This window comes from Chrysochloris asiatica, unplaced genomic scaffold (genome assembly GCF_000296735.1).
Source record: "Chrysochloris asiatica unplaced genomic scaffold, ChrAsi1.0 scaffold00094, whole genome shotgun sequence".
Lineage (NCBI taxonomy): Eukaryota > Metazoa > Chordata > Mammalia > Afrosoricida > Chrysochloridae > Chrysochloris > Chrysochloris asiatica.
Window position 1 is genome coordinate 138,900 of NW_006408612.1, and position 17,471 is coordinate 156,370.

The window sequence follows — 17,471 nt, forward strand, 5'->3', positions numbered from 1 at the left end:
AAAAAAAAAAAAAAGAATACAACCTCACAAATAGGTTTCACAACTTTAAACAGCAATGTACTTAGGATGCGGGAAAGTTAATTCTAAAGGAAAGCAGTCCATACCATTAAACTTCCACCTACTGCACATGGTTGATTCCTCCTAGGAACTGACTACAAGAGTTGGTTACAAAGATGTCTTTTAAGTTCATCAGAGAAATTCTCAAAAATAACAATCCTCAAATATCATGTGATGCTGGTAGCTCAATGTCTTTAAAGGTGGAGGTTTACAAATTAAGAAGAAAAATTTTAAATGAAAATTGAGGTTGTGGGCAGCAATGGATGAGGTTACTATACACTCACACTTTTTCTGCATAATTATGATCACAGCAGGCAATATGGTACAGTGGTTCAAGGCATTGGCTCTGCCACGTTTGAATCCCAGCTCAGCCACTTACTTGACAAGTTATTTAACCTTTTTGTGACTTAATTTGTTCATCTATGAAGTGGAGATGTTTTGAGGATCCAGTTAGTCAATACATGTAATATGCTTAGAATGGTGCTTGGTACAGAGTTATCCCTCAATAACTGTGGTTGTTTTTAAGTGCCATCAAATTAATTCTGACCCATAGCGACCCTGTATAGGGTTTCTGAGGAGCAGCTGGTAAGCTTGAACCGCCAACCTTACAGTTCAAATGGCTTTGTAGTCTGGCGCATTAACCCACAGCCACACCAGGACTCCTGTTAGCAAGCAGTAAATAGAAGTAGAACACACAGTCTATTTAATTAAGAGTGCTCCGTTTATTTATTTATATTTAAAACACTAAATGCCTTTGACCTTAATCTGTGTAAATTCATCTGTATTTGCTTACTGTAAAAATCAACAGTACTGAGGTACTGGTGAATATCAAAAATATCATTTTCTGTTACTCAAAATCTGATTTATTCATAAATTCATTCAAGAGACATTTATATGCATGTATGTGTCAGGTCTATGTTGAACACAGGGACTACAAAGGCAAATCAGATACAGTATTTGATAAAGAGCTAGTAGTGCTGTGTGTGATATAGTCAAGAGTTGGATGAGAACAACTTTGCATGAAAAGTGCTTGGATAAAGGAATACCTGGGATAAAAGAGCATCTGAGAAAGACACCTAAACCAGCCTGGGACTGGGATGGTTGGGGGAGACCTCCTAGAGTTGGTGGGAAGATGATGCTTGCACTTCTCTGAAGAGCAAATAGAAATAGTCAGGAAAGGGATGTATTCTAGGAAGAGGAAGCAAATTGACAAAGGTGCGTAGGCTGGAGAGAACTTGGAAATTTTGTGAGACATGACATGAGACAGATGGGCTGGCAGAGGCATGGTCATGATGAGCCTAAGTAGCTGGGATTTGTCCTTAGGCATGAAGGAGTCTCCTAAGGGTTTCAAGCACGGAAGTGTCCTAGAAAGGTCATTTTAATCGCAGTGTATAGAATGGAATGGATGGGGGAGAGGTTGGAGGCAGGGATACGAGTGAGCCAATCATAGCCATTACAAATTAAGATAATGTTATTGTCCATGTCTAATTGCCTCAATGAACAGCTGTCTCTCTTGCCATGAGACCAGAACTGAATGGTGCCCTATGACCATTACTTAATGTTTTGATCAGTTTCTATAGAAGCTTTTTACGCAGGTGCGGCCACGCCCACTGCTGCACGACCTCCTAAAGCCCGCTGTACCGCTCACAGCTATGGCGGCCGTCAGGGTCGTCGTGTCACCGTGTTTGGCCATGGCCTCAGTTCTAGCGTCACTCCCCGGCCGCCTGCGGCTTCTGCCTTTGGGCAGGTGGGCGATCTCCCCACGAGCGGCCCTTCACGGCTCCACGCTGCTTTCCGGGGTCGCGCTGGTTTTGTCTGATTGCGGTGTCTACGACGGGATCGACATCCACGAGGCCTCAGCGTAAGCCTTAGGGACACAGCTCTCGTTCCTGCCCGAGCCCTTGGGGGAGGTCTTTTCTCCTGAAACAGTTTGCCATTTAGAGAAAGTTTGCATTTTTAATACTTTTTCACGGATTAAAAGGACGGGTCAACCTGCAAAGCGACACGATGTTAAAAAAAAAAAAAAAAAGTGTCCTGTGCAAAACGGAAGCAAAGGAAATTGAAAACACACTGTTTGTGATCTGTGTCCCTAGTAGCCCCCGGGTGGCGCAGATAGTGAAGTGCTTGGATACTGGATTGGTGGTTTAAATTTCTCAAGAAAGGCCTCGGGATCTACTGATCTCTACCTTGAAAACCCCATGGAACATAGTTCTGCCCTGCACACGTGGGTCAGTTGCTATGAGTTGGAATCTACTATGAGTAGCAACAGTCACTCAGAGATGATCACTGAGTATTTTCTGCCTGCAGTTGTTCAGTACACGTTTCCCATGAGGTCATGTCACACCTCGTGTGCATTTGGAAATATTGTTGCTACAATATCCGGACTCATTCCTGTGCCATTAAATACTGGCAAAGTGATTTTCCATTCTACGTTGTAACTCATGATCATTGAGCCCAAGAGTTTGAATTTGACTTGTAATTAAAATAATAATAATAATAATAACAAAAGATTCTATAGAAGATTGAAATGTGGGAAAAGGTGGAATAGATCTTCAAATTCTTATGGAACCCAGATTTCCTGGAGCCACTGAGGCTGAATGACTCTTCCAAACTATTGCTCTGGGGAAATCTTTTTTTTTTTTTCCATTTTATTTATTTTTTAGTTTAAGGCTTTTATTGTGAATTGAGTGGTAGTTTACATGGGAGAACATCGGTTTTGCACTCATGCTATTGTATTTTGTTTCATTGCAATGATTACAATCCCCTCTATGCATCATCATTTAACAGTATTTGCTTCCATTCTTTTTTTTTTTTTTCAATGTACACAAAAACACTCAGGATTAAATAATCATTTAAATAACCAAAGGGCACATTCTGCAAGCCTGCCTCCTAGCTGCCAGCACACAGCCTTTCTCTTTCCATGAGTCTAGAGTCCTCAACTGCTCAATCTCTCCATGTCCTCATCTCTGCCTCCATCTCTGGTGTCGCTGCTTCTCTGGTTAGGGTCCCATGGTCCACTCAGGCTTTTCTCTCTTGATGGTCCTACCGTCTGGTCCTCTGTTCCTGGAATGTAAGATTAACTACTTCTGAGGAAATCTTTAAACCTTAAACCATAACTATCCCATCAATCAAACAATTGCCACATCAGGACTCCAAAACCAAACAATAGTTAAGCTTAATTACAAATGAGTGTCTGTCTTGAACATTTGTGTTCTTTTAAAGACTTATCTATATATGATCAAATTTGCAACAGCATCTCAAAAGGTTAGACAAGAAATTTAAGGGGCAGTGAGTTTGTGTTAGTGATGGTGAAAAAATTCAGAAAAGGATCTAAAGATAGTGAGAAAGGTGGCATAACTTGAAGGATGTAACCAATGTCATAATGTTCAAATTGTACATGTAAAAATGACTGAATTGTATGTTCTGCTGTGTGTATCTTTACCCCGCCTGCCCCTCCACCTCCCAAAAAAAGACAGGGTTTAGTTGTAAATTGGTTGAAGATTAGGGAAAAAGAAAAGTGTCTCATGACTTCCCTGCCATGGTTCACATTACCATGAAACAGAAGTTGCACTAAGAGACAGTCCACAGGCTCTGCTTCCCTTTCATATACTGTCAAATACAATGCCAAGTACTTCCAAGTATTTCACGCACACAGCTTCCAGCTTTCTGCCTAAGGAACAGTTCTTCAGTGATCCAAATAGTGCTGGACTCCTAGCTGGAGTGAATTTTTCACTTATAAGAGATGATTCTACAGGGAAAACTGTATTGAGTCCTGGTGTGGCACTGTAGGATAAGCACTCAACTGCAAGGTCGGTTTGAACTGCAAGATTAATGGTCCAGGTTCACCAGCTGCTCCTCAGAAACCCTATACAGGGTCAATATGAGTTGGAACCAACTTGACAGCACTTAACAACAACAATAAAACCTTGCAAAGGTGGCAAGGAATGTTTGTCACTTTTAGTGCTTTCCCCAGGGGAGAAGATGTTAGTAGTGTGAGAGGGCTTCAGGAAAGAAGGCTGGTATTATTAAAGGATGAGGAAAGTCTGGGCAGACATCCTTATATAGAGGGAAACATTGGAAATAGAATAGAGAGGAGAATGTGAGAGAGGAAACAAGAAATCTAAGAGGAAGGTTGGCTTTAGAGAAAAAGTCTCTAAAAAAGATGTCAAATTAACTCAATAAGGAGTTCATTTGTCATGTGATTGACAATATGGTGTTGGCAATGGAATAACACTCCTAAGTCTTCACTGAAACTTAAACCTAGCTTTCTATAAATCAGTCCATTCTCATTGACCAATGAGATTTTGACAGCATTTCCACCCTTACTGATCAGTGAAATCCTGACAGGATTTAATATAAATTGTATAAGCCAATCAGAAATAAATTTCTTTGCTTCCTCATTTTGCCGATGAAAAGTTAGTCACTGCTAGTACTGACAAAGTACCTTTCCACATGTGGTTTGATGCTACTCCATTCATTAATCTTGTGTCTAAATAAAACTCATCTAATAAATTATTTTTCTTAGTGACTCAGTTTCTTTTGACACAGGAAAGACATGGGAAAAGGTCAGATGAAGAGGAAGAGACAGACCCAGATACTTTTAGGGGGGAGAAGGTACATTCATGTCTAATGGCCTTTTTCTTTCCAAAGAATTAAGCAAGGTGTCCTTATAGTTGGAAGTGGGCTGTATACTCCAGAGCACTATTAAGTCTTCGAAATAGACACTAGTAGTAGTACGATAGAGTCAGTTAAGGATTAATAAAATGATTGCTCAGTAGCCCAGAGAGCCCAGGTGAATGTAATGGAGTAGCATTCTATTGTAGTAAAGTTAATCAGTAAAGTTTAAGGTAATACATGTAAAGCATTCATGAAAATATTCAACACTAGAAAATATTTTAAAATGTGCCATCACTACCACCAACTTTCCCATCCATCATCTCTAGCAATTCTTAGTAACAAAGATTGTTGTTGTCATTTTGTTGGTTCTGTTTCTTTGCCCTATCAAAGTATTATTTATTTATGAAATCTTAGAGTTAACCTTCTGGCTTTTCTAATTGGTTTTGTATGGTTTCCAATTTTTCATTCATTTTGTCAATTTGTTTTTGTAATCTCAATCTATTGAAGGTACCTAATTATCATTCTTTGAAATTACTTATCAGGTATTTCCAATACCATTTCTAGTATTATGTTTTCTGTCTCTGTATTTGGGACACACTGGCTTGTTTCTTCATGTAAGCTGAAATCGTCTGTTGTCTCTGAGACCTTGTGGTGTCATTGTATTTGTACTTGACTGATGATTGTGTGTTGGTATAGTCTCAGGAACATACCACCTGTCTCCTGTTGGACGTGGTAGACACTGGAAGTGTGAATGAAGTTGTCTGTTCATTGTTTGTGTAGTGTAGTTCAGGGTGGGTTCATGTGCTTATAGACTCAGGGTGGTATGCCTGGCATCTGACCCCAGGCAGAGCACAGGCTTTGAAATAGGGGTGCCTCTGGCTGCTGGGATAGTAAAGGCAGGGACTGGCCAAGTCCCCAGCTGCCAGGAGGGCATAGGAAAAAGGGAAACCATATCCCCTTGGCCACCAACCTCCACTCTCATTCAGTGCCTCCGGGATTCTGTATTGACAGTCACCCACAAAAGCTCAAGATGGCCACCAGTTTTCCTTCTCTCTTGCTGCTCCCATTCAGCTTCCTTTTCCAGTCAGCACTGAATCCACCTCTCTGTCCTAGCCGCTGAAGCGCAGGGCTCAATAATCACCATCTGTATTGGTTTCACTTGGTCCCCCGTGACCTCATTGCAGAGGGTCTATTCAGCATGTCTGCCTACTTTGCCATCTTGCCTGGGAATTTCCCAAGGCTGACTTTCTTAATGGAGGATAAAAAACCCTAAAACTCTGTGAACAATTATTTGAGACGACATTGTTATTTAATCTGTCGGGGATGCTTTTAAACAATTTGATCATTTCATTTATGCTAGCTCCCCTTCTTTGACCTTCAAAAGAACTTCACCAAATCACTTTTGCAAACCCTTCTCAGCCCCCAAGTTTCATTAGTGACACCTGGCACATCATTTCACCATTGAAGTTCAGAGAAGTAAGAATTAAAAGCCTGCTTTTTATCCCTTTGTCAGAATTATTGAGAGAAGAGCAAAACTACAATGTAAGTGAATGGAGGCAGGTCAGTGCTGGGTTCCCTGTGTAGCAAATGGCCCCTTCATGCTCACCAACCTCTTGACACTAACAACTCAGTGGAATGACAAGACTTCGAATGTCACACCTCTGCAGATTGGCAAAGGACTAGCTGAAACCACAAATGTTAAACGGTCTTCTCTATGTATTACTTGGTAGCAAAATTACGTGGCCGAATTTTTTTTTTCCCCCTATTTAATGGATTTTGATTCTGCCCATGCAGTTTGCCTGAGGCGGATTAAAACAATGACCTCAGCTTTTCTGATTTCTTTTCAACCTGCAGCAGTGACCTTTAAGGCAGCATATTCCTCCCTCTTAGTGTATGCCTCCTTTCCTTCCTCTTTTATGTGCAAATGTGCACACGCACACACCATATCATATACTGTGTGATGGATTCTGTGTAAATAAATGACTCCTGAATGATTTCTTCATAAAGTCCTGAAAATGCTTTACACACAGAAGCTTAAAGACTCTTTAAATAAAGAAATACATTCACACCTTGATAGAATTGGTATCTGATATATGTCTACCTATCTCTGAGTGAATGAATGAATGAATGAATGAATGAATATTAACTTTCTGTTGATTTCACGGACTCTAGTTGCCTAGAGAAGGTGAATATACCACCTCCTCATTTATAAGCACGATTAAGTTCCAAAGACCAGGCAATTAGGCGTAAACCAGGATGATGTGAAAATAAAGGATGACATCAGATCCAAAATGGAGGATTACTACTTTATTACATAACTGCCAAATTCCATCATTACATAACTGCCAGTGAGAATTATAACCAAGCCAAGTTAACACATAATCCAACCATCAAAACCAGTGTATTCTTGCCTTGAACCTTGGTGTTCATTACTACCAGATGCATGTCATTAATGTGCAAGTTAATAAGTGAGAGTAGCTGAGCACTGGACTGCTAACCACAAGGTAGGCAGTTCAAACCCATCAGCCATTGCTTGGTCACTATGAGTTGGAATGACTCAATAGCACTTAACAACAACAACAACAAGTATATATCAAATAGTGTTTAATGAGATAGATGACAAGGTGTTTATTGAAATGCTGATCAAAAGTTTGCTTAGATGAAAAACTACCTGATGCTACAGTAAAAATCCTTCTATTTCTAGATGTATGTGCTGTAATGTTTGTTTGATAGATATAACCTTAAGTTCTGGGTAAAGATAGAGTTCATGTCCTTGGTTACCTAAGTGATATCGCTGCCCACATTCTGACTCTCAGTAGAACAATGTCACACCTAACTGGTTTGTGATTGTTTTTCTTACTCTAGGTCCATGATTATAGAGTTATAGTCAAATAAAAACTCTTTTTATCAATTATGAGATCAAAGAATGCATTGAAAATGGAAATTATTAGGAAGATTTATGAGGGGGCTTCCAAAAGTTTGGAAATTTTTCCCCAAATTAAAATATTTCAATTCCAGTTTTCCACAAACCTTTTGAAGTCCCCTCATATTCAATGTCACTAACTTTGGATACAGCAATAGTACTCTTTCCTCAGTTTTGAATAATAGTTTTTTTTTTTCCCCCATATGGAATCCATGGAATGTTTTGATAATGGAGTGGTTCTTCAAATATATTCACTTTCCAACTGCTCTCTGAGCTCTACCTAAGGCCACTGAGACCTTAGTCTTAAACATAAGGCCACCTGTTTGAGTCTGAACTCTCCCTATTTCTCCCTCTTTTCTGTACCTTCACCTGCAATAAGTTTTATTTACTTTTGTTTCTGGGTATGTGGTGAGGGTGTTAGTCATTTTCTACTCTTTCCAGGTATACTCTTGGGTGGTGAAGAGAGCCCTGATTCTTGGTGTGGAGGAGTAGAAGCGGTCTTCACAGGATGATTATCTAAGACATCATCACACAGTTCTCCATGTAGGAATTAATTTATCACTAACATAGCCCTTGTGTGGGGCTGTAGGATAAGCACTGGACCACAAGGTCAGTTGTTCAAACTCATCAGCCACTCCTTGGAAACCCTACATGGGACAATATGAGTCAGAACTGATTTAATGGCACTCAACGAACAACAAGGGTAAAAGAATTTGTTTCTTTTCCATCCTTGAGTTATGATTTAGAGGACTTCTTTCTATTGCTTTGTTCTTGATCACGTTGTTGTTGTTAACTGCCATTGAGTCAGTTCCAACTCACAGCAACCCAGTATAGGGTTTCCAAAGAGCAACTGACGATCCACTGAAAAGCCTGGCCTCCTCAAGTTGACACAGAACCTTAACTGTTACATGGGTAATTCTCAGCCTTGGGCTCTGGATAACTCAGTCATTTTCCAAATCCTGTTTTACTTCCCACCTCCCCCATTTCAGACTTGCTTCATTTATACTTTGCTTGAATCATGGATTCAGACACCAGTTTGCCTTTTATCTGATCCTTGAAAACTAAGGTCAACCATATTTACTGTCACCACCTCCAACTTCCACTCTAAATTCAAACTCCAGGAACTAGCCAGAGCTTTGGATCTCTTCCCCTCTTTCAACCATAAAATTCTATTTGTCTGGGAAGACAGGTTGGGCAACCAGCATAGGTAGTGTTGTTAACTACTGTTGAGTCAGTTCTGACTCACAGCGACTCTATAGGGTTTCTGAGGAGCAGCTGTGGGTTTGAACTGCTGACCTATGGTTCGCAGTCCAGTGCTGAGCCTACAGCACCACACCAGGGCTACAACATAGGAATAGTCTTATAAAGAAAGCAATGTAGATTTTGCTGGAATTTGAAAATGTCTTTTGAGCCATTAGAACTTACTTTATACTCTTGGTTTAGTAGAATGCCTTTTGCTATTTATTTATTCATTCTTCTATATTCCCATTCCTCAACACTTGGGAATAGTCAATCCAAGTGCCTTTTAGTTGTCACTATCAGGTGCTGTTGAGCTGGTTCCAACTCACAGTGACCCTATGCAGAACACTGCCCAGCCTGCTCTATCCTCACAGTTATTGCCATGCTTAAGCTTGTTGGTGTAGCCACTGTGTCAGTCCAGCTTGTTGAGGGGCTTCCTGTTTTCTGCTGACTCTCTACTTTATCAAAGGAGCTTTGGTAGCGTAGTGGTTACGAATCGGGCTGCAAACCACAAGGTCAACAGTTCGAAACTACCAGCTGTTCCGCAGGAGAAAGATGAGGCTTTCTGCTCCTGTAAAGATTTACAGCCTTGGAAACCCTGTACAGGGTCCTATGAGTCGGAACCGACTCCACAGCACATAACAACAACAACAACTACTTTATCAAGCATGGTGTCCTTCTCCAGGGACTGGTTCCTTCTGACAACATGACCAAAGTATATAAGACCAAGTCTCACTGTCCTGACTTCTAAGAGGCGTTCCAGCTGTACCTATCCCAAGACATATTTGTTTGTTTTTCTGGAAGTCCTTGGTATATTCCACATTCTTCACCAACACCACAATTCAAAGGCACCTTTTTAGGTCTTCCTTATTCATTGTCCAACTTTTGTGTGCATATGAGGCAACTGACAATATCATGGCTTGGGCCAGGCGCACATTAGTCCTCAAACTGAAATTTTAACTCTTTAACGCTTGAAAGTGGTCTTTTGCAGCAGATTTGCCCAATGCAATACCATGTTTGATTTCTAGACTGCTACTTCAGTGGGCATTGATTATGATTTCAAGTAAAATTAAATCCTTGACACCTTCAATTGTTTCTTTGTTTATCATGATGTTGCTCATTGGACCAGTTGTGAGGATTTTGTTTTCTTTGTGTTGAGGAGAAATCTGTACTGAAAGTTGTATTATTTGATTTTCACTAGTAAGTACTTCAAGTCCTTTTTATGTTCAGCAAGCAAGGTTGTGTTATTTGCATAGCTCAGTTTGTTAATGAGACTTCCTTCAATCCTGATGCCATGTTCTTCATGTATGCCAGCTTCTCAGATTGAGTAAGTATGGTGAAAGAATACAACCCTGACACAAACCTCTTCTGAATTTAAAACACTCAATATCTCCTTGTTTTTTTTTCAAATGACTGCCTTTTGGTCTGCAAACAAGTTTCACATGAGAGAAATTAAGTGTTCTGGAATTCCCATTCTTCACAATGTTATTCATAATTTATTATGATTCACACAGTTGAATGCCTTTGCACAGTCAATAAAACACAGGTAAGCCTCTTTCTGTTATTAACTGCTTTCAACCAAGATCCATCTGACATTAGTAAAGTTATCCCTAGTTCAATGGCCTCTTCTGAACTTGGCTTGAATTTCTGGCAGCTCTCTGACTATGGACTGCTCTAACTGTGTTTGAATTATCTTTGGCAGATTTTTACTTGTGTGTGATATTAATGATATTGTTTAATAATTTCTGCGTTCTGTTGAATGTCCTTTCTTTGAAATGAGCATAATTATGGTTATTATTGGTCTCTTCCAGTCCAATGGTCATGTAGCTGTTTTCCAGTTTTCTTGCCATGACCACCTTTTACTTAGAGATCTGTATTTTGCCATTATACAAGTCACTTATCTGGAAAATTTGACAATAGATGCTATTCCTATGTAAGGCACTAGGTTGTTTTTGTTGTTGTTAAGTGCCGTTGAGTCAGTTCCAACCTGAACAGGATTTCCTAGGAGCAGCTTGTGGGTTTGAAACACCGACTTTGTGGTTAGCAGCGCTCCAAGGCACTAGGTGAGGCTTACTAATTTGAAGGAATTTAAATAGAAGTTCTGGTGTGGTGCTGTAGAATAAGCACTGGACTGCTAACTCTAAGATCAGTGCCACTCCTCAGAAATCCTATATGTGGTTGCTGTGATTTTGAACTGATTCAATGGCACTTAACAATCACAACAACTAATTGGTAGAAAAAAGAAAAGAGGAAGAAGACCCCCAAAGAGATGGATTGACATAGTGGCAGCAACAATGGGCTCAAACCTAAGAACAATTGTGAGGATGGTACTGGACAGGGCAGTATTTCATTCTGTTGTGCACAGGGTCATTGTGAGTGGGAACTGACTCAATAGCACCTAACAACAACAACAACAACAGCAACAAGAACCAGAAAAACAAACCCCCTGCCATGGAATTGATTCCCACTTATAGCAACCCTTCTAGTGACAAACAAATCTATCAAAGAAATCCAGAAAAAATTGAACCAAACTGATTTTTTTGAATTGCAAATAAAAATAAGCAATTAAAACCAAAAAGCACTCTTTTCCTAATTATATACAAAGTTTAAGACAGTTTAAAAAACACACACACAAAGAAGAAGAAGAAAAAAAAACGATCAGAAAAAAATTGGAATAAGCAAATTTTTTCCCTCTGTTTCTTCAATAAACCTTCCAAATCCCATAGTCAAAAAAGCAAACTAAAAGTATACAGCAGTTTCAGACCAGTAGTTGGAGAAGGAAGATAATATATTTTTTTTCCTAGTTGGAAAATAAAGAGATCATCTTTATAGCAGAAATGTCTGGCCTTTGAATCAACTCCTAGATTACCAGCTCCAATTCTGGGATCCAATAATTATAAAATTTCTATTGCCTATGAGCAGGGAAAGAGGTAACAGATGGCTAATAGCAACAGGCAAGATCTTTTAAGAACTATTTGTTGTTTATGAAATATTATTTTCAAATATTTTTTGAGAATGAAAACTAGCCTTGCAGGTAGACATCTGCACGAATCTTGGAGGTTAGAACTAAGAGGCAGACAGATAGACTGGAACCCAGACTATTGGCAGGCTCAGAAGATACCAATTTTGATTCCTGATGCTAAAGTCACAGCTTTCCAGTAGGGTTCATCGATTTGTTGTATTGTAAATGGCGTTTTGTCTGTGCTTTCATTTTGTAGTTGGCTGTGAAAATGTAATTGCAAGACTATAAAAGGAAGTTTAACATCATTGTATACAATTCTAGGTTTCAGGCTACCCTTGAGTCCATGCTGGGAATTACTAGACATAAAGGTAGCCTAGGCTATGGGTCGGAACCGACTCAATGGCACATAACCACAACAACAACCACAGGCAGGATAGGGGTGGGGTAGGGTGGGGTAAGGTAAAGTCATCATTGGCTCAGTGGTGTTGCCAATTCTTATTTTTCTTCTCCAATCTGTCTGTTACTATTTATTTTCAGGGCCCTGAGATAGCTTTTCCCATGCATTCTGCCAGATGTGGATGATTTTTATTTCTTGATCTACTTTGTCAGATAAAGTATAGAATAAATTCCAATTGATCTAATTTCACACAATTGCGAGACATGAATTTAGGGAAGAGATAAGCTAGATGAATTTAATTATATTAAAATGTATAGTAGTATTTTCTCATTTTCTCTTATAATGAACTTGGAACCAAAAAAAAAAAGCATAAGATTTGTATCAATCAAGCTTCCTTCTATTTGGGACACTGATATAAACTAGCAGCAAAACTCTCATTAGAGATAACTAAAGTCATGCTTATCCCTCCGCAGAACGCTCAATGATGGGGATTAGGAAGTAAAATTTTATTTTAGTATATATCTTGTTGAATGAAGTGAGTATATAGAATTTAATTGAACAAGCCAAGAAGATCCCATGTTTTCTTTGCCCATTTCCATTATTACTTAACTCAAGACTCCATATCCAGAGCTGTTTGAGTTTGTTTCTTCCTTTTTACCTACTTTAATGATATATGTGTAAGCCAGTGAAAAGGGTAGAGTATATGTCAAGAATCCATATCTACTAAATAGTTCTGATAGCAAAACATTTAGTTAAAGCAAGCTTCTGGAACCTGGTTGGGTAAAACTATATCAGTAGATGATACCTTCTTAAATTTTGATGATGGTGTGCATAAAAAGTGACAGAGAAGATCCGAGTGACAATACTTTCTCTTCTGGTGAATTTGTAATACTCAGGAGAACATTTTTACATTTGATTTTGCGTAGTTCACAGACTTTTGAATTCTGTGTTAAGGTTTGAAAACTGTTGATTCCAAATTAGACTTGGATCTGTAAGGAAATAGTTGGCACATTTGGTCAACCCTTCTTCCTTTTCAAAGTATTTTATATCTATGACTGTACATATTTGCTTTTAATAGACTGATTTTATAGATGAGGAAAACTAAGATTCTGGTAGTTAAGGAACTGCTAATTGGCCCATACCACATCACTCACAATCCAGAAACTAGGGCTCAGAACTCTTAATTTGCAGGCCAGTGCTTTTCCCTTGTACCACACTGAATAATGATAAGTGATAAGTTTATGAAGGGCAGTAAGAAGGGGTGTGGAGCTCACCTTACCCCTGAACTCTGTATGGTAACAGGGAGAACATTGGGGGACCAGGACTGGACCTTGGGGGACCAGGACTCTTCTTGTCCCCGACCGTGAAATCTCTGATCTTGTCATGTGATAAGATTGTGACTGAACTATTCTTAATGCTAACTTTCTGCTACATTTATTGTCTTGATGCTTATATTTTCTTGCTACATTTCTAGGCATGAAAGGATGCATACCAGAAGACCCTATCATGTGGAGGGTGTAGAAAAATACTGCCTTGAGGACGATTTGGTCAATCTTGAGGTTCTGGATGAGGTACTAAATACTTTATAGACAATTCTCACCAATGAGATTTATCTCACATGAATGAGCTGACCTTTCTGTTGTAGACCATCTTCTCCTGAGGTCACTTGAAAATGGAATTGTTTATAGCCTTAGGATGAAGCACAGGAAACATTTGATTGCTGTGACTATGCTCTTGTGTTATGTATTCATTTCCAGCTCCTCAAATGATGATGAGGAAATAGTTTGGATTTTTCCAATTAAGCCTTTTACATTGTAGTCCTGAATGATGGACTATATTAGCTGAAATTATTTTCTGTTTAATAAAAACTTGCATCTTAACTATAGAAATCAAGATAGTTGTTTGTTCTTCATAAAAGGAAACTTCATTTAGGGAAATAGTGGAGTTAATATAGCTTGAATTCTAAATTTGAAAACTGTGACAATCCCTATTTAAAATATGCATGTTTAATAGAGCTGTTAATTGCAATGGGCCTGCTTCTGCTGATTTTAACTCTGGGAGCCCTTAACTTCAATGCCTGAATCACTAAATATAATATAAACATGTTCAATTTTTATATTCCCATCATAAGTTTTAAGTGCAGTGATTTGAGAGATGAAGTTACTATTGTGCTTCATCAATATGAATGGCCTATTTAATCCAATTCAAAATAGAACATTCTGATTGGGTGAGACAATTTTTCTTAATACCAAATAAAACTTTTGGGAGGTGCCTTAATGTCTTTTGATAAGTCATTTCACTCCATGAATGTAAGAATAGAACTATGTTCCAGAGGATTTTCAATGACTGTTTTTTTGGAATTAGATTACTAAGCCTTTTTTTCAAGGGTGCCTCTGGCTGGACTTGAACTTTCAAGCAAAAGAAAAATATAAGAATATTTCTGACATTTCTTCTTTGAAAGAAAATATTGATAGAATTTTCAGGACCAGCGTATGTGTTAAATAAATAACTTCTATCTTTTAAAGAAAAAGTATTTCTTTTTAAACTAACTTTTTTATTGTGAATTGAGTGAAGGTTTACAGACAATATCATCAGTTTTACATTAAACAAATTATACATTTAGTTTCATCCCAATGATTGCAGTCCCCTCCGTGCAACAACAGTAGTCCACTTCCTCCCTGTGGTTCCTTTTTCCTTTCCACCCTCCTTCCCATTCCGCCTCAGTTTTGCCCGTAGGTAAATGTTGCCTTTTGATTTTGAACAATTGACCATTCCATGGTGAGCATACCTTACTAGTGTTGTCTCCCTATATACTTATTTACTACTTGTGTGAAAACTAAGAAAAAGTATTCTTGTAAGAATGAGTTTGTTGCACTGACCGCCTAAGACAGGCAGCGTCCCTTAAACAAACAATAAATAAGGGGGAATCTGATGCAGACTGTGCAGACCCGGTCAGGAGATCAAGACCCTGTGGGCCCAAGCGTGTTGACCGTCCAAACCATAGGCTCTGAGGATCAGACTTTAGCCACCTAGTAGACATAGCAAACTGTCCCTCATCTGATTATTCAGTAATGCTTGTTAGTAAGATATACATGAGCCCTGGATATCCACAGACAAATGTAAAAACCTTCCCTAAAAGCCAAGACTGTAAATTCCAAAAAGGTAGCCTAGGCTATGCCAAAAAAAAAAGCTAAAGAGGATAGAGAAACACTGTTAACTGATGATATATGGAGGGGATAATAATCAATGTAATGAAACAATCTATATGAATGGTTGAATGTGAAGCTGATGATGTGCCCTGTAAAACATTTAATAAATAAAAATAAATAAATAAGATAATTAAAAAAAAAAAAAGAATGAGTTTGTTGTTATTTTTAGAATTTCTTTCTTGGGTGGAAATAATGTTTAGTCTCAATATCATTTATCCTCTTCTTAGGATACAATTATTCATCAGTTGCAGAAGCGTTATATGGACTTGTTGATTTACACATATGTTGGAGATATCCTAATTGCCTTGAACCCTTTTCAGAATCTCAGCATATACTCTCCACAGGTAAGGTGTTCATTAACAGCACATTATTGTTAAGTGCCATAAAATTGGTTCCAATTCATAGTGACCCTTCATAGGGTTTCCGAGGAGCAACTGGCAAGTTTGAACTGCTAACCGTGAGGTTAGCAGTCCAGTGCTTATCCTATAGCACCACAAATCATAAGGGAGAATGAAAAGAAAAAAAAAAAAGGTAAGAATGAAATTATGCTAATATACAGCCCAATATACAAGTAATAATGTAGTACAAACTAAATTCTTACATTTTGACAGTGAATTTTTAAAAGAAGCTAGTAGTAGTTGTTGTTAGGTGCCATCGGGTGGGCTCCGACTCATAGCGACCCTATACACAACAGAACGAAACACTTGCTGATGGTGTACCATCCTCATAAATATTGTTACGCATGAGCCCATTGCTGCTGCCACTGTGTCAATCCATCTCATTGGGGTTTTCCTCTTTTTTACTGACCCTACACATTACCAAACATGATGTCCTTAAATGGGGACTGGTCCCTCCTGATAACATATCCAAAGTAAGAGAGATGAAGTCTTGCCATGGTGGCTTCTAAGAAGCATTCTGGCTATCCTTTGTATAACACAGATTAGTTTGCTCTTTTGGCAGTCCATGGTACTTTCTATATTCTTCTCCAACACCATTGCATCAATTCTTCTATGGTCTTCCTTATTTATTGCCCAACTCTTACATGTATTATAGGCTTTTGAAAATACCATGACTTGGGTCAGGGGCACCTTAGTCCTTAAACTAGTATCTTTGCTCGTGAACACTTTAAAGAGGGCTTGTGCAGCAGATTTGCCTAATACAATATGTCATTTGATTTCTTGACTGCTGCTTCCTAAAGTGTTAATTATAGATTCAAGCAAAATGAAGTCTTTGACAACTTCAATCTTTTCTTCATTTATCATGATGCTATTTACTTGTCTGTGGGAGAAAGATGAGACTTTCTGCTCCCGTAAAGATTTACAGCCTCAGGAACCCTGTACAGAGTCACTATGAGTCAGAACCAACTCCACGACACAACCACCAACCATCACCACCACTTACTTGTCAAGTTGTTAGGATTTTTGTTTTCTATACATTGAGATTTCATTTTTGACAACTTCCAGTTTTCCCACATTCATACTTCGTACATTCCATGTTCTAATTTTCGATGGATGGTTACAGCTGTTTCTCTTCATTTTGAATTGTGCCCCATCAGCAAATGAAGGCCCCACGGGCTTTTCTCCCATGGGCCTTACTCCATTTGTGTCATCACAGTCAACTCTACTTTGAGGAGGCAGCTCTTCCCCAGTCACATTTTGAGTGCCTTCCAACCTGAGGGGCTTATTTACTAGCACTATATCTGACACTGTTTCTCTGCTATTCATAAGGTTTTCAGTGATTAATATTCAGAAGTAGTTCATCACTCCTTCTTCCTAGTCTGACTTAGTCTGGAAGGTCATCTGAAACCTGTCCACCAAGGGTGACCCTGCTGATATTTAAATACTGATGGCATAGCTAATACTATGAAATGGAACACATAAACATCAATATCTTAGGCATTAGTGAGCTGAAATGGACTGGTATTGGCCATTTTGAATCTGATGACCGCATGGCTTACTATGCAGGAAATAACAAATTAAAGAGGAATGGTGTTGCATTCCTTGTCAAAAAGAACATATCCTGATCAAGTCATGAGGTACAACGCTGTCTGTGATAGGATAATATCCA

General features: G+C 38.8%; 1 protein-coding gene across 1 annotated transcript in view; it reads left to right on the plus strand.

Annotated features, from left to right (window-relative positions):
- The window catches only part of MYO3B (myosin IIIB), a 481,549-nt gene that overhangs the window by 74,251 nt on the left and 389,827 nt on the right, over window positions 1–17,471 (plus strand). Inside the window, exons 4-5 of the mRNA XM_006866691.1 lie at window positions 13,670–13,766; window positions 15,632–15,748. Coding sequence (XP_006866753.1) covers window positions 13,670–13,766; window positions 15,632–15,748 — 214 coding nt within the window. The remainder of the gene's footprint in view (window positions 1–13,669; window positions 13,767–15,631; window positions 15,749–17,471) is intronic.